We start from the raw sequence: 19,349 nt of genomic DNA on the forward strand, positions 1-19,349 counted from the left end.
CAAGCTGGGAAACGCATTCACATTCCTACATTCCAACTCTCTTGTCCACTCACCTATAATCCAATCAGCCCGTCCATATACCCGCGGTCTGGCTGTTTTTATCTTAATTTCGCCTTGTTAATACATACTCGGTTCATGTCGACTTGATCGTTTTTCTGTGGGCAGAATCCACGTCAGACTACCGACCGCCTCTGGATCTGATCTGACTTTCCCCTCCCCCTCACTCTAAATTCTCTACTCCAAAAGCCACAACTTTCTTCTTCTTCTCTCCACCACAATCACATCGCGCCGTACAGCAGCCATGGCGGAATCAAATGGCGCCCCGAACGGCAACGGCAGGACGGTGCCTGTCACCCATACCAATGGCAGCGTCACCTACGCCGAGAAGCACAAGATCGCGGACCACTTCATTGGAGGCAACCGGCTGGCGAATGCCCCCGCCAGCAAGGTCAAGGACTTTGTGGCCGAGCATGACGGCCACACTGTCATTACAAACGTGAGTAGTTCTCGCCCTCAACTTAACTGACCGGCAGTGCGCTGACTTTGTAATTCTCAACAACAGGTTCTGATTGCCAACAACGGTATCGCCGCCGTCAAGGAGATTCGGTCAGTCCGAAAATGGGCCTACGAGACGTTTGGCGACGAGAGGGCCATCCACTTCACCGTCATGGCCACGCCCGAAGATTTACAGGCCAACGCCGACTACATTCGAATGGCTGACCACTACGTCGAAGTTCCCGGCGGCACAAACAACCACAACTATGCCAACGTCGAGCTGATTGTCGACATTGCCGAGCGCATGGACGTCCATGCCGTCTGGGCTGGCTGGTGAGTTGCCGAATTTTCTTCTTTTCTTTGCTATTGGCGAGAACTCAATTGACTGACTTGATTCGTTTCTTTTTAGGGGTCACGCCTCCGAAAACCCAAAACTCCCAGAGTCCCTCGCCGCATCACCCAAAAAGATCGTCTTCATTGGTCCTCCCGGATCTGCCATGCGATCCCTTGGTGACAAGATTTCCTCCACAATCGTTGCCCAGCACGCCAAGGTGCCCTGTATCCCTTGGTCTGGAACTGGCGTCGACAAGGTCGAGATCGACGACAAGGGCATTGTCACAGTCGCCGACGACATCTACTCCAAGGGCTGCGTTACCTCATGGCAGGAGGGTCTGGTCAAGGCCAAGGAGATTGGCTTCCCCGTCATGGTCAAAGCCTCCGAGGGTGGAGGTGGCAAGGGTATTCGAAAGGTCACCAACGAGGAGGAGTTTGAGGCTCTCTACAAGGCTGCCGCCAGCGAGATTCCCGGTTCGCCCATCTTCATCATGAAGCTGGCTGGAAACGCCAGACATCTCGAGGTCCAGCTGCTTGCGGATCAGTACGGCAACAACATTTCCCTGTTTGGCCGTGATTGTTCCGTTCAGCGTCGTCACCAGAAGATTATCGAGGAGGCTCCCGTCACCATTGCCAAGGCCGACACCTTCAAGGCCATGGAGGAGGCCGCAGTCCGACTGGGTCAGCTTGTCGGCTACGTCTCTGCCGGTACCGTCGAGTACCTGTACTCACACGCCGACGACAAGTTCTACTTCCTCGAGCTGAACCCCCGTCTCCAGGTCGAGCATCCCACCACCGAAATGGTCAGCGGTGTCAACCTGCCCGCCGCACAGCTTCAGATTGCCATGGGTATCCCCCTGCACAGAATCCGCGACATCAGATTGCTGTATGGTGTCGATCCCCGAACCTCCAGCGCCATCGACTTCGACTTCAAGCTCGAGGGTGCTTCTGGATCTCAGCGACGACCCCAGCCCAAGGGCCACTGCACGGCCTGCCGTATCACCTCTGAGGACCCCGGTGAGGGCTTCAAGCCTTCCAACGGTGTTATGCACGAGCTCAACTTCCGAAGTAGCTCAAACGCCTGGGGTTACTTCTCCGTCGGTACCCAGGGTGGAATTCACAGTTTCTCCGACAGTCAGTTCGGTCACATTTTCGCCTATGGCGAGAACCGACAGGCCTCGCGGAAGCACATGGTCATTGCTCTCAAGGAGCTGAGCATTCGTGGTGATTTCAGAACCACCGTCGAGTACCTCATCAAGCTGCTCGAGACCGAGGCCTTTGAGGAAAACACCATCTCTACCGGTTGGCTGGACGAGCTCATCTCCAAGCGTCTTACCGCTGAGCGACCGGACACTATGCTGGCCGTCGTGTGCGGTGCCATCACCAAAGCCCACATTACGAGCGAGGCTCTGCTGGCCGAGTACCGCGCTGGTCTGGAAAAGGGTCAGGTGCCCTCCAAGGAGATTCTCAAGACCGTCTTCACCATCGACTTCATCTACGAGGGTTTCCGATACAAGTTCACCGCTACCCGTGCCAGTCTCGACACCTACCACCTCTTCATCAACGGCTCCAAGTGCTCCGTCGGCGTCCGTGCCCTCAGCGACGGCGGTCTCCTCATTCTCCTCGACGGCCACAGCCACAACGTCTACTGGAAGGAAGAGGTTGGCGCTACTCGTCTCTCCGTCGACAGCAAGACTTGTCTGCTCGAGCAGGAGAACGATCCTACCCAGCTGCGAACCCCCAGTCCCGGTAAGCTCGTCAAGTATTCCGTCGAGAATGGTGCCCACATCAAGGCTGGCCAGACCTTTGCCGAAGTCGAGGTCATGAAGATGTACATGCCTCTCGTTGCCCAGGAGGACGGTATTGTCCAGCTCATCAAGCAGCCCGGAGCCACCCTCGAGGCCGGAGACATTCTCGGTATCCTCGCTCTGGACGACCCCAGCCGAGTCAAGCAGGCCCAGGCCTTTGTTGGCCAGCTTCCTGCCTATGGCGACCCGGTTGTCGTCGGTACCAAGCCCGCTCAGCGCTTCGTTCTCTACCACAACGTGCTGCTCAACATCCTGAACGGTTTCGACAACTCCGTCATCATGGCCGATACCCTCAAGAAGCTCATCGAGGTGCTGCGCGATCCTGAACTGCCTTTCAGCGAATGGAATGCCCAGTTTGCTGCTCTGCACGCTCGCATGCCCCAGAAGCTCGACAGCCAGTTCACCCAGATTGTCGATCGTGCCAGAGGCCGTTCTGGAGAGTTCCCCGCCAAGGCCCTTAGCAAGGCTTTCAGCAAGTTCCTCGAGGACAATGTTGAGGAAGGCGATGCTGGCCTCCTCAAGGCTACTCTCGCGCCTCTTACCCAGGTGCTTGATGATTACTCCGAGGGACAAAAGGTTCGAGAGCTCAGCGTTATCAACGCTCTGCTTGAGACCTACTGGGAGGTTGAGAAGCTATTCCAGAGCCGTGCTCAGGAAGATGCCGTCATTCTGAAGCTCCGAGACCAGAACAAGGACAGCCTGGCCAAGGTTGTGCAGACTGTTCTCTCGCACAGCCGCATGAGCTCAAAGAACTCTCTCATCATTGCTATTCTTGACGAGTATCGCCCCAACAAGCCCAACGTTGGAAACATCAGCAAGTATCTGCGTGAGTCTCTTCGCAAGCTGACTGAGCTGTCCTCCCGAGCCACCTCCAAGGTCTCGCTGAAGGCCCGTGAGATTATGATCCAGTGTTCCCTGCCTTCTCTTGAGGAGCGTACCTCTCAGATGGAGCACATCCTGCGATCATCTGTTGTCGAGTCTCGCTATGGTGAGAGCGGCTGGGACCACCGTGAGCCCAGCTTCGATGTGATCAAGGAGGTCGTCGATTCCAAGTACACCGTCTTTGACGTCTTGACTTCCTTCTTCGCTCACGACGATCCTTGGGTCTCATTGGCATCTCTTGAAGTCTACGTCCGCCGTGCTTACCGTGCGTATATCCTTCAGCAGATTGAGTACCACAACGACGAGGCCGAGAACCCTCTCTTCGTCTCTTGGGACTTCCAGCTGCGAAAGCTTGGACAAACCGAGTTTGGTGTTCCTGTTCAATCCGCCGCTCCTTCCATGCCTGGCACTCCTAGCGAAGTTGAGCCCAAGTTCAACCGCATTAACTCCATCAGCGACATGTCCTATCTCACCAGCAAGTGGGACAGTGGCCCGTCTCGCAAGGGTGTCATTGTTCCTGTCAAGTACATTGACGACGCCGAGGAGCTGCTCCAGAAGGCTTTGGAGACATTGACCTTCTACAACCAGCAGAAGCGACAGAGCAGCACATCCAGCCTTCTTGCCGATCTCAGCGGAAAGCGAAAGCCTTTTGCTGCTCTTAAGAAGGAGTTCCAGAGCCGCAACAATGGTGATGAGCTGTCTGCTGTCATCAACGTGGCTGTTCGTGACGCCGAGAGCAAGGATGACGCCGAGACTCTCGCTCGTATCCTGCCCATCGTCCAGGGCCTCAAGAGTGAGCTCTTGGTCCGCGGTGTCCGCCGTCTCACCTTCATCTGCGGTCGCAGCGACTGCTCTTACCCCGGTTACTACACCTTCCGAGGCCCCGACTACGAGGAAGACGACAGCATCCGTCACAGCGAGCCCGCCCTGTCCTTCCAGCTTGAGCTTGCCCGTCTCGCCAACTTCCGCATCAAGCCCATGTTCACCGAGAACAAGAACATTCACGTGTACGAGGCTGTTGGAAAGACTGTCGACTCTGATAAGCGCTACTTCACCCGTGCTGTGATTCGACCTGGCCGTCTCCGTGATGAGATCCCCACTGCCGAGTACCTCATCTCAGAGGCCGACCGTGTCATTAACGACATTTTCGATGCTCTTGAGATTATTGGCAACAACAACTCCGATCTCAACCACATCTTCATGAACTTCACCCCCGTCTTCCCGCTCGACCCCGCTACCGTCGAACAATCCCTCCAGGGCTTCTTGGATCGTTTCGGTGCTCGTGCCTGGAGACTGCGTGTTGCCCAGGTCGAGATTCGCATTGTTTGCACTGACCCCAAGTCTGGTATCCCTTACCCTCTTCGCGTCACCATCACCAACACGTCCGGTTATGTCGTTGACGTCGACCTGTACGCTGAGCGCAAGTCTGACAAGGGCGACTGGGTCTTCCACAGCATTGGCGGAACCAAGGACAAGGGCCCCATGCACTTGCTCTCCGTCTCCACGCCTTATGCCACCAAGAACTGGCTCCAGCCTAAGCGATACAAGGCTCACTTGATGGGTACCCAGTACGTGTACGACTTCCCCGAGTTGTTCCGCCAGGCCATCCAGAACAGCTGGGTCAAGGCTGTTAAGAAGCAGCCTGCTCTGGCCTCTCAGCAGCCCAAGGTCGGTGATTGTATTACCTTCACCGAGCTCGTGGTTGACGACAAGGACAACCTCGACGAGGTCAACCGCGAACCTGGCACCAACACTTGCGGTATGGTTGGATGGATCATCAAGGCTAGAACTCCCGAGTACCCCACCGGCCGTCGCTTCATTGTTGTCGCCAACGACATCACCTACAAGATTGGTTCGTTCGGCCCCAAGGAAGATGACTTCTTCCACAAGTGCACACAGCTGGCTCGCAAGCTCGGAATTCCTCGCATCTACCTGTCTGCCAACTCTGGTGCCCGCCTGGGTCTCGCAGACGAGCTGATGCCTCACTTCAAGGTCGCATGGAACGATGCTACCAAGCACGAGGGAGGATTCCGCTACCTGTACTTGGATGAGAAGATTAAGCAGCTCTACAAGGACGAGGTCATCACTGAGGAAGTGGTCGAGAATGGTGAGAAGCGACACAAGATTATCACCATCATTGGCCGCGAGGATGGTCTTGGTGTTGAGTGCTTGAGAGGATCCGGTCTTATTGCCGGTGCCACCAGCCAGGCCTACAACGACATCTTTACCATTACCTTGGTTACCTGCCGTTCAGTCGGTAAGTATTTTTGTAATCTGTTTGTGTCTTTGGACGTATTTGACTAATGTTTCTTGTTCCCAGGTATCGGTGCTTACCTTGTCCGTCTTGGCCAGCGTGCTGTCCAGATTGAGGGCCAGCCCATCATCCTTACTGGTGCTCCCGCTCTGAACAACCTGCTTGGTCGTGAGGTTTACTCATCCAACCTCCAGCTTGGTGGCACTCAGATCATGTACCGCAACGGTGTCTCACACATGACTGCCAACGATGACTTTGAGGGTGTCTCCAAGATTGTTGAGTGGATGGCATTTGTGCCTGAGAAGCGTGGCGGCCCTGTTCCCGTCATCCCAAGCATTGACGGCTGGGATCGTGACATTTCTTACCACCCTCCCCAGAAGCAGCCTTATGATGTTCGGTGGATGATTGGCGGTAAGCAGGAAGACGACGGTTCTTTCCAGAGCGGTCTCTTCGACAAGGACTCCTTTGTTGAGGCCCTTGGCGGCTGGGCCCGAACCGTCGTTGTCGGTCGCGCTCGTCTTGGCGGTATTCCCATGGGTGTTATCGCTGTCGAGACTCGCAGCGTTGAGAACATTACGCCTGCTGATCCCGCCAACCCCGATTCTATCGAGCAGATCACCAACGAAGCTGGTGGTGTCTGGTACCCCAACTCTGCTTTCAAGACTGCCCAGGCTATCAACGACTTCAACAACGGCGAACAGCTTCCTCTCATGATCCTGGCCAACTGGCGTGGTTTCTCCGGTGGTCAGCGAGACATGTACAACGAGGTGCTCAAGTATGGTTCATTCATTGTTGATGCCCTGGTCAAGTACGAGCAGCCCATCTTTGTGTACATTCCTCCCTTTGGTGAGCTCCGTGGTGGCTCATGGGTCGTTGTTGACCCTACTATCAACCCTACTGCCATGGAGATGTACGCTGATAACGAGGCTCGCGGTGGTGTCCTTGAGCCCGATGGTATGATTGGTATCAAGTACCGCAAGGACAAGCAGCTGGAGACCATGGCTCGTCTGGATCCTACCTACGCCGAGCTCAGGAAGAAGCTGGAGGACAAGGCTCTCCCCGCCGATGAGGCCGAGAAGATTAAGCAGCAGCTTACCATTCGTGAGAAGCAGCTGCTGCCCATCTACTCACAGATTGCTGTGCAGTTCGCTGATCTGCACGACCGTGCTGGCCGCATGAAGGCCAAGGGTGTCGTTCGTGACTCTCTGGACTGGAGCAACGCCCGCCGATACTTCTACTGGCGTCTGCGCAGACGTCTCAACGAGGAGTACATCCTCAAGCGCATGAACACCAGCTTCCTGCCCACTCCTCAGCTCAACACTGCCAAGGCCAACGAGGCTCGCTCAAAGGGCCTGGGCCTGCTCGAGAGCTGGTCTGGCATTGTCGGCTGGGACCGCAAGGACCAGGAGGTTGCTGAGTGGTACGAGAAGGAGACTCAGTCCATTGGCCAGAAGGTCGAGGCCCTCAAGGCCGACAAGCTTGCTGCTGAGCTGTCCGAGGTTGTTCGCAGCAATGAGAAGGCTGGCTGGAAGGGTGTTCGCGAGGTTCTGCGGGTTATGCCCGTGGAGGAGCGGGAGGCTATCCTTAAGTACTTGAAGGAGTAAAATGTTTAATGATATAAAAAAAATTAATTGGGATTGGTAGAGTTGGGCATCGTGTTTTAAGAGCGGGTGTATGGGTTATGGTTGATGTTTTACGATAGATACAATTTATGAGTTTTCAAGTTCAACAAATTCTGTCTCTTATGTGAAGCTGTGACAATAAACATGTGTTACTTGTTCTCTGATATGTAGATGATGAAGAGATGCATGTAGATGAAGAAGGTGGAAAGATGGATCATGTCAACCGGTTCCTGAAATCTTCTTGACCATAACCGCTATTACCATCTGCATGTTTGCTCCACGCTTGTATATCCAATAGATGTGGTGTGACGATAAAAACGTTTAGCCTTTTTTGTGTGCATTGTATACTTAATACGAGTACTGAATTTGATTGGTTGGTAGACAAAAACGGCCGAACTACAAATTGTCAAATCATATTTATATCCTCCCCAATCCCATATGGTTATCACTTTAAGGGCAGGGTATCCAATTGGTTGATAATAAGCCAATTATACCTGCAGCATGAAGTGGTTGCCTTGCCATTCTACTGGCCGCGGCTCATCATTTGATGCAGAGCGGCGCCTTTCCCCTCTTCTCATCGAACAGTATATTTCTTACCTGTTTAGCAAATTGCAATCGAAATCTTTCGTTTTCTTTCTCAACCGAGGGAAAATTTCCTTTCGCTCTCACGCAAATAAATATTAATACCCTGGCAGCGTTCACTGCGGCTTGAAAATGGCACCAGAGAAGAGGTCTCATGACGACTATAGTGTCGGATGGATATGCGCTTTACCAAAGGAACAGACGGCTGCGACGGCCATGCTAGACGAGAGACATCCAGATCTATCAAAGCCTATGAATGACACAAACACCTACACGCTCGGCTCAATCGGGTCGCACAATGTTGTTATAGCTTGCTTGCCTAAAGGGCAATATGGTAACAATTCTGCGGCGAATGTCGCGACACTCATGATTAGAGCATTTCCTTCTATTAAGGTCGGTCTTTTGGTTGGCATTGGTGGAGGTGTACCGATGAAAGTGAGGCTTGGCGATGTTGTCGTCAGTACTCCAAGCGGCCAATATCCCGGAGTCGTCCAGTGGGATCTTGGTAAAGCGACAGAGGGTGGTAAATTTGAGAGGACTGGGGCTTTGAGTAATCCACCAAGTTCTCTTTTAACCGCCTTGGCCAAGTTAGAGACGGAACATGAGCTGGAGGGCTCGAAGATCCCCAGCTTCTTGGAAGAGCTCAAGGAGAAGTATCCAAGATTGGCGAAGAAGTACTTGAAATCCAATTCACTTCAAGATCTGCTTTTTAGAGCAGATTATGCCCATGTCCACGGGCCGTTAATGAACACGCTGGGTGCCACTGGTGGAAATGTCGAACCGTCACCGGATGAAGACGATGGGTCAGATGAGGAATGCGAGGAGTCATGCCCGTTTTGTAACAGGACCATGATTCTAGAGAGGAGGCGTCGTTTATCGATAAGAGTTCATCATGGACTCATCGCGTCTGGAAATAAAGTAATCAAGGATGGCTTACTTCGAGACCAAGTGAATAAATCGCTTGGGGGAGACGTGCTCTGTTTTGAGATGGAAGCAGCTGGGTTGATGAACAATTTCCCTTGCTTAGTGATTCGGGGCATCTGTGACTACTGCGATTCGCATAAGAACAAAGCCTGGCAAGAACATGCTGCGGCGGTGGCAGCGGCATTTGCTAAAGAGGTGCTCGGTTGTATTCAACATACCGATGTCAAGAATGAACAACTCATCAGCGACGCGATGAACGAGGGTTAGTGCTTTCTTTTCACTGCTTGCTTAAACTTATATATCTGAGTTTCTAAACAATACCCAAATCAGTGAAGCAAGACATTCGGCTTGTACATGAGGTAGCCATAAAAACGAAAAATCATTTGGATACTCTTCTTGATGGTATGGTTGAACTACTCCCCCATACCTTTCAGATGAATGCTTATGCTAAGAGGTGCGAAGATAATGCACTCAAGAAGCAAACAGAAACTCTCGCTTGGCTAAGCCCTCTGGAATTTCCTCCACTGCAGCATGAATATCTTAGAAAATGCGCACCTGATACTGGCCATGAGTTTGTAAAGTCAGACGAGGTTCAAAGTTGGATGTCAACAAGCAATCAAACCTTGTTTTGTCAAGGCGTTCCGGGAGCGGGAAAAACCTTCCAAATGGCAATCCTAGTCAACAACCTGATGGAAAAATTTCGAAGTGATGACACAGTTGGTGTCGCCTACTTATACTACAACTTCAAGAAGCAGCAAACCCAGAAAGCAGAGCATATGCTCGCAAATATTATTAAACAACTCGCCCAGATTTCAAGACCTTTTCCCGAATCAGTGCACCAACTGCGCGAACGACATAGCCCCACGAGAACTCGCCCATTCCTCGGAGAACTTTCCGACACCCTCACAGTGGTTATCCAATCTTTTTCACGGGTATTTATTCTCATTGATGCTCTCGATGAAGGGGATGATTGTGAACGTACGAACTTTTTGGGCCAGATGTTTGCCGTGCAAGAAAAGTCTGGGTTCAACATATTCGCAACATCTCGAACTATCAACACTATTACGGCTAAGTTTGAAGGATCTCTGTCTAGGAATATTTCACCATCTCGTCATGATATTTTCCAATTCCTCGAGACACGCATGTCGGAGCTACCATTATTCGTAGCAGGCGATATAATTCTTCAAGATGAGATCAAGGCGTCTGTTGAATCAGCTATCGGAGGAATGTAAGTGTTGTACACTGGTGAAGCGATGAACAACTTTGCGTGCTAATATTTACACCTAGGTTCCTTCTTGCCCAACTGTACATCAATTCTCTGATGGGCAAAAGATCCCCGGCAGCACTCCAAGTAGCGCTCAAAGACATACGCCGGGCTTCATCATCATCGGATAAATCAAGAGTATTAGAAGAGGCGTATGATAAGTCCATGGAGCGAATACAGCAGCTGAAAGGAGATTTGCCCTGTGACGGATTACTGATACTTTCTTGGATTGTCAAAGCGAAAAGACAGATGAAATTAGCAGAGTTACAAGAGGCTCTTGCTGTTGAATTGGGTTCATCTGAACTGAATAGCGACAACATCCCAACTGTTGAGCATATAACAGAGGCTTGCGCTTCCTTGGTAGTAATCGAGGGAGATACCCTTGAGCTCGTACACTACACAGCTCAGGAATACTTCGAGCACCCAAACAACAAGTGGATGCAAAAAGCCCATGAAAACATAATGCAAATATGCATGGCGTATCTCTCTTTGTCAATTTTCGGAGATAAACCATGTCTATCACAGAAGAGCCTGAATAAGCGAATCGAAAACAATCCTATGTACAACTACACAGCTACGTACTGGGCGTATCATACAAACGAAGCTTTAAACCAAGATTTGGAAGTTTCAAGGGCAATTGAATTTCTTGAAAATGGCCAGATTCGAGGATCATGGTATCAAGACCTACTATATAGCCACTTTCGTTTCGAGCCTGATTTTATTCCGGCTCAGTTAACTGCGCTACACGTCGCAGCTTTCTTCGGCCTACATGACGATGTCGTCTCAAGGCTAATCGAGGAAGGGCACAGTCCGAACGCTAAAGATTCGCTATCACGAATGCCGATATGGTGGGCTGCATGGAATGGACATGATAGAGTCATACAGCTTTTAATTGAAGTAACTACAGACCTGGAAACGAAAGATGTGGAGTATGGCTCGACGCCGCTACACATAGCTGCTCTGCTAGGTTATGAGAGGATCGCTGAATTACTCCTTCAAAAATATTCGATAAATTCTACATCTCTGAAAGGCTGGACGCCATTGAGCCTGGCCCTCCACCACGGACATAAAATCCTTGCTGAGTTGTTCGTTGAAAAGGGAGCAAATATCGAAGCTACAGGCAGCTCTTGGCAAACACCACTGGCTATAGCCGCAATTGAGGGGCACTTAGACGCTGTTAAATGGCTGGTTGAGAAAGGGGCTAATATTGAAGCACGGGACGATAATCAGCAGACGCCGTTAATGTTAGCTACCATAGGAAAGCATGACAATGTTGTCAAATATTTTGTTGAGAAAGGAGCCAACATGGAAGCTATGGATAACAAGAACGAGACGCCATTTACCATATCTCTTCAAGGAAGCCTCAAGAGCGCTACGAAACTCTTCATCCGGAAAGGAGTGGATATAAATACGACCATGTCAAATAAGCATACGCCATTAACTTTGGCCATCAACAACACAGATGATGATATCGTTAAATTATTGATTGAGAGAGGGGCCAACTTGGACGGTCTGGATGAACATGGCAAAACTCCATTGATCACAGCTATCGACAAAGGAAATGAGGATATGATTGAACTACTGATTGAGAAAGGGGCTGACTTGGAGGTTAAAGGATGCTCAACTGGTGATACGCCGCTGATATTTGCCACGAAGCAAAACTGCTTGAATTTCGCCAAACTGCTTATTGAGAAAGGGGCCAATTTGGAGGCGCAAGATGATGAACTTGCGGCGACTGCAGTGAGCCATGCCTCTGGACACGGGTTTACAGAAATTATCCAACTGCTTCTCGATAATAATACCAATATCGAGACAAAAGATAATGACGGTGATACGCCATTATGTGTTGCTGCTTGTTATGGGCAAACTGCAGCAATCCAACTACTTCTCGAAAATAATGCCAACATCGAGACAAAAAGTAATAACGGCCGTACGCCATTAAGTCTTGCTGCTTACGGGGGGCACACTGCAGTAATCCAACTGCTTCTTAATAATAATGCTAACATCGAGACAAAAGACATTACCGGTGATACGCCATTAAGTCTTGCTGCTTACAGGGGGCACACTGCAGCAATCCAATTGTTTCTCGAAAATAATGCCAACATCGAGACAAAAGACATTACCGGTGAAACGCCATTAAGTCTTGCTGCTCACTGGGGGCACACTGCAGTAATCCAACTGCTTCTCGATAATAATGCCAACATCGAGACAAAAGACAAGGACGGTTATACACCATTAGGTATTGCTGCTTATTATGGGCAAACTGCAGCAATCCAACTGCTTCTCGATTATAATGCTGATATTAATGCTAAGAACAACGACAAGTTCACTCCATTGTGGATAGCCGTTGGTTTCGGCAATAGTTCGGGAACCAGAGTACTTCTCGAGCATGGAGCCGATACAGATCTTCCATATAAAGATACATTGATGCATTCAGCAGTCCAAAAGAAGAAATTTGAGACAGTTCTCGTTTTACTTGACTTCGAAGATGTTCAAGTTGACAAAAAAGATAGTGTCGGTCGCACGCCATTGTCATACGCGGTGGAAAAGGGGGGGAAATCCATAGTGAAAGCACTACTAGACTCTGGGAAGGTAGATGTCAACAGAAAAGATAAAAAAGGCCGAACGCCCCTATCTTATTGCACATCAAGCAATGTGGCAACTCTTCTACTCAACACGCACAAGGTTGATATCAATTCGAAAGATCATCAGGGCAGAAAACCGGTTTGGTATGCTACTAAAACTAAGAATCAGAAGCTGATTGAGCTGCTACGACAACACGGCGCCAAGGAGAATTTGAAGGGAAAAGAAAGCTTGAAAGCAAGGGATAGCCCGAAGGCAGAGGATAGTTCAAAAGCAAAGAGCAAACGCCGAAAGGCCTAAAACAAAGAGTCAAGATAGACGGGAATATAATGTTGAGAAATATCATAATCGTGTAATGCAAGATGATAAAAGATTGAAGGAGAACTGACAGCCCATTACCCATCGATACAAGGTATTGAACAGCCTGCTGTGGCACTATAAAGATAGGGCATTATAAAGATAATGCTATATCGAGGGCAATCATACATTGGGAATGGAGATGACTCTTTACGTTGGCGCGTTTTCCTTCTCCATCTATTGGTTTACTTTTTTTGTCTATTGTTTTTAATCCCATTGACCTTTTCGCTAGTGGAGGTATACGGTTTGTTACATAGCTAGCAGCAAACGAGAACACCCTTACAGCCAACAACCAGAAAGGCCACTTCCTTGTATAGAGTTTTAAGAGTTTTCTCCTCTTGACTTCCCTTTATTATTCACTTGTCCGATACTAAGTCTCCAAATGAACTATTTCCTTTTGGCATTATGAGTTTATGTTTGTCTTCACTCCTCTTCCGGCGGCACCCTCGTCCGTATCTGCACCCCATGCCACTCCTTCACAAGATCCCCCAAAGCAGCATTCACCATCCTCTGCTGCTTCAACATATTCAACCCCTTAAACACCGGCGAAGTGATATCAATAGCATACATGCTTCCACAACCACCCGAAATATCCTGCACAAGAAGCGATGTCGGTTGAAGCTTCTCCGCTAGGATTGCCGCGATCGAGGCTTCGGCGGGTGACATGTCTGCCTCCTGCTCTTCCAGCTGTTCATTGGAAGAAGGTGAGGAGTATTTTCGGAGAGGAGTCGAGGAGAATTGGCGGGATGTCGTTGAGGAGAAGGCACGAATGCGTTGTGGAGAGAGTTTGTTGGTGGTGGTGGTGGTGGTGGTGGGTTTGAAAGTGTTTGCGATAGGTGCAATTGCCGTGCGTGAAGGGCGTGTGGCTGTTGCGAGGAGGCGCAGACGCAGCGCGGAGCGGCAAGAGGAGCAGATCATGATGGCTATTTGACAATTCGAGTGTGTCTATTTGAATTGCAGAGGATGATGTTGAGTAGAAAGATAAAAGTTCGGTCCAATGTTGTTGGGAGAATTATTCAGCGGGAATTGAATGGAGCTTGCCGGAAGCTGTAGCGTTGCGATGGGCCGAGCCGGGGCTTTGCCGATGGCCGGCTATTGCCTGCGTCCAAATTGCCGAATTGAGCAAGTGACCGGATGAGGAGCTGGAGTAAGGTCACTTATAAGCTTAATCACTTGCTCAAGACATTCATCATCTTGTCTTTTTGTCTTTTTAGAGTATCGATCAATCATGAGTATTAGTTATTAGAGCGTGTTGTTTAACGCTGTGATGCACCAACTCCAGCTATCCCATTCCGCTAATGTCCCAAACAAACACGCTCCTAGAAACACATTACAACGCAGTACGCCACAAGTAAACCACTTACACTATCAAAATCACCTCACAATCCACATTCCTCCATTGCCATACACCTTATCCTGCATCACACCAACTTCAGATCTCATCCCAACCCAATGCATCGGTATCTTGTCCACCTGCGAAACCACCCTCCCCGTCGTATCATCCAGTCTCTCTCCAAGACTTCGACTACTCTTCACACTCTTCATCATCGCCACTGTATCATGCGGGCCCCAAGCCGCGCGACCTAAGCTGGCAAGAGTGTTCATAATGTCCTGAGAATGCTCCCCTGCGAGATGCTCTGGCGGGGTATGCGGGTTGGCGGCTGGATGGAGGAAGCCCATGAGCAAGACTTTGACTTTGGCGTCAACAAAGTGCATTTCTTCAAAGTCGTGGATGATGTGTACCATGACGTTGTTCTTCATGGCGACGGAAGGAGGTGCGTGTCGAGACGGCGCTATCGTAACGACAGCTTCGAGCCAATCGGTGGGCAACATGTCGTTCAATCCACCGCTTGCATCGTCGTTGCTGTTCTTAGGGGGTTGTATGCAAGCCCAAGCAGCGAATACACCTCCCATACGAACCTTGACCTGATCTGACACGCCGCTCAGATTGGCCGTTGGGATACCCAGTTCTGCAATCGACCTCCCCGTCCCTCGAACAACCTTTCCATCGAATTTCACGGGAAACGGCGCCTCGGGACCGCTCTCTGAACCAACCATGTGAATCACCGGTACATTCACCATCAAGGAATCATATCTTTCCTGTTGATCTCTCTGTCGTCGCCAAGAATCCTGCACTGCGTCTCCCATGCCGGTTATCTGATAACTCTGATATGCCATCGTGCCAGCCTTCTTCACCGTGGAATTCGTCACAATGCTGCCTACTGAGCTGTTCACCACTGCACTCGCCGCTCCGATATACTTGCTCGCCATAACTTGTCCTACTGTACTGGCAACCTTGACGCCCATCTCCAGCGGCATCGTACTTAGACTCGCACCTCGCACAACGCTCACATCAGCAGATGTACTCGCCACGCGAAACACTGGACTCCCGCAGAGAACCTTCTTCCCTGCCTCGGGGCCCCCGCAGAGAACAAGGCGAAAGTAACCATCTGACGCGGTGGCGGGGATGCGCACGATGTGAGTTTCTCGTGGGACGTGCTTCTTTTGGCGTCCCGAAGCCTTTTTCGCAAAGCGCTTGAGATCTCGCTGCAAGCTACGCTCATCTGCCTCAGACGTGTCACTCACGTTAGCCTGGCGGGCAGGCGTGACGTCGATCCAAGATGAGGTTGTTCCCGCCAACGCCTTGATAGCCATGCCCATGTTACCAGAATATCCCTTTTGCTGCATCCAAAGTGTTCGCGTAGGGGGTAGAGGCTCATCTGAGAGGATTGTGATGGAGACTGAAGTAGAAGGACCAGAATACCATATCAATGCGCGAGTGTGCCGAATAATGGAGTAATGCCGCGTAGACTCTGAAGGATGAGAAATGAGGCCCGAGGCAAAATACTGCGCTTCGCCAAATGCTGACTTCCAGATTGAACCCTGCTGCTTCGTTTCCACGGGCAAAGTAACCGCTTGCTGCGGATGCGGCAAGAAGTTAGGTGAAGGCGGAGCCCCAGCAGAGAGCCCAGAGGAACTCTGAGCGCGCCGGAGAGGCAGTTCCGGCGGTGCAGATGGCGAGAGGCTACCCGGAGATGGTGAGAGGCCCGGGTAAGGCGGCGGAGGAGGCAGATCCTCGTACGGCATCATGCTCACGGGAGCAGGGAGCCCTTCGGTGCTGATCTCCGGGAGACGAGCCGTGGTGACGGATCGCGTCACCGAGGGAGGAGGAGGAGGCTCGTGCTTGAGATTGGCGGCTGATTTGCTTGGTCTCAGCTGTTGACTACTTGAAACTGCTTCAGCCGGCGATGCAACTGATGACGATGGCGATTCGTCCATATACATGTCGTAAATGTCTGCTTGGTGGTGGTCATATCCAGGCGCTGGGACGGGCCGCCGCCTCACCGGCAGGGGCTTACGCACGTATCCCATGCCAGGAGATGCCATTGATAACCTTAGATAGGGGCAATTTTAAAAAAGAAAAAAAGAAACGAAAGGGAGCCGATCAATTATCCCTGGCCGATGGCGATGCATCACGTCTTATTTCGGCGTTGGGCATCAGTTTCCGGGCACCCGGCCAGTTTGTAGTCTATAATGGCTCTTCCGGGAAATGGGTCGTCAAAGGGGGTCTCTTTGTCCTTTGTCCGGACTCGCTGGGAATTTGTCCGGCTGAGTCTAAGGCCATTGACCGGGGCGCGAAAAAGTTCGCACAGTGTGTCGTGAACAAAGCCATCAATGGTGGATTCGTATTGGTACGCGTAAGCAGATTCGCACCTCTCAGCTTCTTTGTGTAATCTCGTATACAAGAGTTAGTGTGCACAGAGCGAGATTGATATCATCATTTGGTCATTTCTTTTCATTTCTTTCATTTTTTTGTCTTTTGTCTTTGTTCACATTTTGACGCTATGGAAAATGGCTTGCTTGATTGCGTCTTCTAGCTAGCCGCCATGAGGGCCTCCAACTCAGCCGGCTCTTTGATTGCGGTGGTGAGGTTTTCATAGCCCGTCTCGGTGACGAGAATGTTGTCCTCGATACTGTAGCCACGTCAGTACGTTGCTCCGATGATGAATCACAGTAGATGGAAATGGAATTGCAGGCTTACCGAACACCACCCACGTCCCAGTACTTGGCGAGCACATCGGCGTCAATGTACTTGCTGTGCTCGGGGTTCTCCAAGTAAGGATCGATGATGAACTTGCAAAAGTAGACCTGTAGTTATGTGAGATTTAGATGCATCAAATGAGATATTGTAGAACACTTACACCGGGCTCAACGGTCACAACACCGCCAGCGGGAACTTGGCCTCGCAGACGCAGGTTCTGGAAGATGACATCGGGGTCCTGGCGGTTGTGGTTACCGCCAGTGTCGTGGGTGTCCATGCCCAAGTAGTGCCCCAGGCCGTGGGGGAAGAAGGCCTGGCTGGTTCTGGCCTTGAAGATCTCGTCCTTGTCGCCCTTGAGGATGCCGATGGCCAGCAAGCCGTCAATGGCAATCTTGTGGGCCAGGATGTGGGCATCTTCCCAGGCCACGCCGGCCTTGAGGATCGCCATGGTCTCCTTTTGCATCTTGAGGACGATGTCGTAAATCTCGCGGCCCTCTTTGGTAAACTTGCCATTGAGAGGAAAGGTTCTTGTCTTTGGTTTCAGGGTCAGTCTCGCAGTCATATCAAAGCTCATTTGCCTTGTGATTTTCTAGTTGGCAGAAAGGGAAAGGGAAGGGGAAAGAAAATGGTAGGCCACTTACGATATCAGCAGCGTAGTTGTCCCACTCGGCACCAGCATCAATCAGCAGGTTCTGCTTTCCAGCCAACGGAGCAACGTTGGTAATGTAGTGAAGAGTCGCCGCAGCCGTACCGCTGGCAACAATGGGGGTGTATGCCATGTTCTTGGCGCCGTGGGCAACGCATCGCTCCAAGAAGACAGCCTCGAGCTCTCTCTCGTTGGATGCCTTCTTAGCCTTTTCCACGACCGCCTTGTGGGCCAAGCTGGAGACGTAGTTGGCCTTGCGGATCATGGCCACCTCAAACTCATCCTTGACGACTCGAGAGACCTCAATAGCCTCCTTGAGAAGAGCAAAGTCCTTGTTCTCGAAACCAATAAAGGTGATGTGGTCTGAGACCTGGCCGTTGATGGCGTAGATTGTAGAGGTGCCGTTTGAGCTCGAAATGTGAGCCAGCGTCGCGTTGACCTCGGTGGTGTACTTGACCTCGTCGACGTCGTACAGCTTGAGAGCCTCGTCGATGGTGGTTGGGAGGCCGGACCAGATGACATCGTGAGGGTCGATCGGGGGGATGAAGAGAGTCGACTTGGAGGATTGGATGTCGTAGGTGAAGTAGCAGTCGGGCAGATTGCAGCCGGTGAGGTAGTAGAAGTAGCGACGCTGGCTATATAGAACCAGGCAAAGTTAGCACACTGCATACGTTCCATTGTTAAGCATGAACTGAGCTGTCTCATGCATACCGGAAGGGCTCGGGAGAGTCATTGTCCTCGAGAAGCTTGGTCATGCGGCCCTCGAGATAGAGAACGCCGTTGGCCTTGGGATCCTTCTTGCGGATCTGGTCGACGACGCGACTGGCGTGCGCCTTGCCCGGGTACTTGCCCTTGAGCACGGCTTCGAAATCTTCGGCGACCATCTTTGCGTGGAATCGATGCGAGGAGTGAGAGAAGCAGCGATAATCAGCGTGCAGAGGTAGATGTAGAGGAGCAAAAGTCGATGGCAAAGATCGGGATTGGCGATGATTTGGATCAAGTTTATGGTGGGGGATTACGCGGGGCAGTCTGGGTACATGTACAAGCGCTGATAGCAAGGTTGGCCGATGGACAGGTCGCAACGCTGCGAAACCGGACATGGAGCAAGGCGGATAATGGCGATACTAGTAATGGATGTTTACATTAAAAATCCATGAACTTACATTGATCTTTGTCCAGAAGGGGGGCGCTTCTAAAAAGTTCCATCATGAGGCCTTCGATGTCGGGGTACTTTTTTCTGGATCTCGGTCTTGGACTCCGTTTTTGCCGAGTGCAGGTTAGGCACAAGTCCGAGCCATAGCTCCTGCAGCTGCAGCCACTGTGGCGCTGATAAAGGTTGGATGGAAAGCTGCAGCTTTTGATATCAAGGTCCCGATCTATTACAGGATCAAGTCAAGATACAATATCCAGTAGATTACTGCATTACAACAATCAGATGTACTTGACGCATCAGACGAGCAGCAGTTCAACTAAGGAACTCACATCCAGCTGGCATAGAATGGAACACATCAAACAACAGCCCTGTAAGAGCCCTGTAAGAGTCCCCTGATGTGCTGT

The 19,349-nt window shown here is 51.0% G+C and overlaps 5 protein-coding genes across 5 annotated transcripts; 2 read left to right on the forward strand and 3 right to left on the reverse strand.

Moving 5' to 3' along the window:
• Positions 1 to 301: 301 nt before the first annotated feature.
• Positions 302 to 7,376, forward strand: T069G_06183 (acetyl-CoA carboxylase, central region domain-containing protein; the record flags this gene model as incomplete). Its single annotated transcript, XM_056173393.1, has 4 exons — positions 302 to 496; positions 563 to 828; positions 905 to 5,775; positions 5,839 to 7,376. 4 exons carry the CDS (start codon positions 302 to 304, stop codon positions 7,374 to 7,376), a joined length of 6,870 nt encoding a protein of 2,289 aa, XP_056030251.1.
• A 732-nt stretch (positions 7,377 to 8,108) lies between these two features.
• Positions 8,109 to 13,047, forward strand: T069G_06184 (ankyrin repeats (3 copies) domain-containing protein; the record flags this gene model as incomplete). The annotated part of the gene is made up of 7 exons (XM_056173394.1): positions 8,109 to 8,499; positions 8,569 to 8,779; positions 8,861 to 9,162; positions 9,231 to 10,128; positions 10,188 to 12,082; positions 12,182 to 12,756; positions 12,850 to 13,047. 7 exons carry the CDS (start codon positions 8,109 to 8,111, stop codon positions 13,045 to 13,047), a joined length of 4,470 nt encoding a protein of 1,489 aa, XP_056030252.1.
• Positions 13,048 to 13,527: 480 nt separating this feature from the next.
• T069G_06185 (bolA-like protein domain-containing protein) lies at positions 13,528 to 14,022 on the reverse strand (the record flags this gene model as incomplete). The annotated part of the gene is made up of 1 exon (XM_056173395.1): positions 13,528 to 14,022. One exon carries the CDS (start codon positions 14,020 to 14,022, stop codon positions 13,528 to 13,530), a length of 495 nt encoding a protein of 164 aa, XP_056030253.1.
• A 456-nt stretch (positions 14,023 to 14,478) lies between these two features.
• T069G_06186 (riboflavin kinase domain-containing protein) lies at positions 14,479 to 16,491 on the reverse strand (the record flags this gene model as incomplete). Its single annotated transcript, XM_056173396.1, has 2 exons — positions 14,479 to 16,129; positions 16,187 to 16,491. 2 exons carry the CDS (start codon positions 16,489 to 16,491, stop codon positions 14,479 to 14,481), a joined length of 1,956 nt encoding a protein of 651 aa, XP_056030254.1.
• A 487-nt stretch (positions 16,492 to 16,978) lies between these two features.
• T069G_06187 (metallopeptidase family m24 domain-containing protein) lies at positions 16,979 to 18,676 on the reverse strand (the record flags this gene model as incomplete). The annotated part of the gene is made up of 5 exons (XM_056173397.1): positions 16,979 to 17,078; positions 17,147 to 17,253; positions 17,307 to 17,678; positions 17,788 to 18,427; positions 18,504 to 18,676. The coding sequence occupies 5 exons, from the start codon at positions 18,674 to 18,676 to the stop codon at positions 16,979 to 16,981; spliced, it is 1,392 nt and encodes a 463-aa protein (XP_056030255.1).
• Between the last annotated feature and the right edge of the window lie 673 nt (positions 18,677 to 19,349).

This window comes from Trichoderma breve, chromosome 3 (assembly GCF_028502605.1).
Source record: "Trichoderma breve strain T069 chromosome 3, whole genome shotgun sequence".
Lineage (NCBI taxonomy): Eukaryota > Fungi > Ascomycota > Sordariomycetes > Hypocreales > Hypocreaceae > Trichoderma > Trichoderma breve.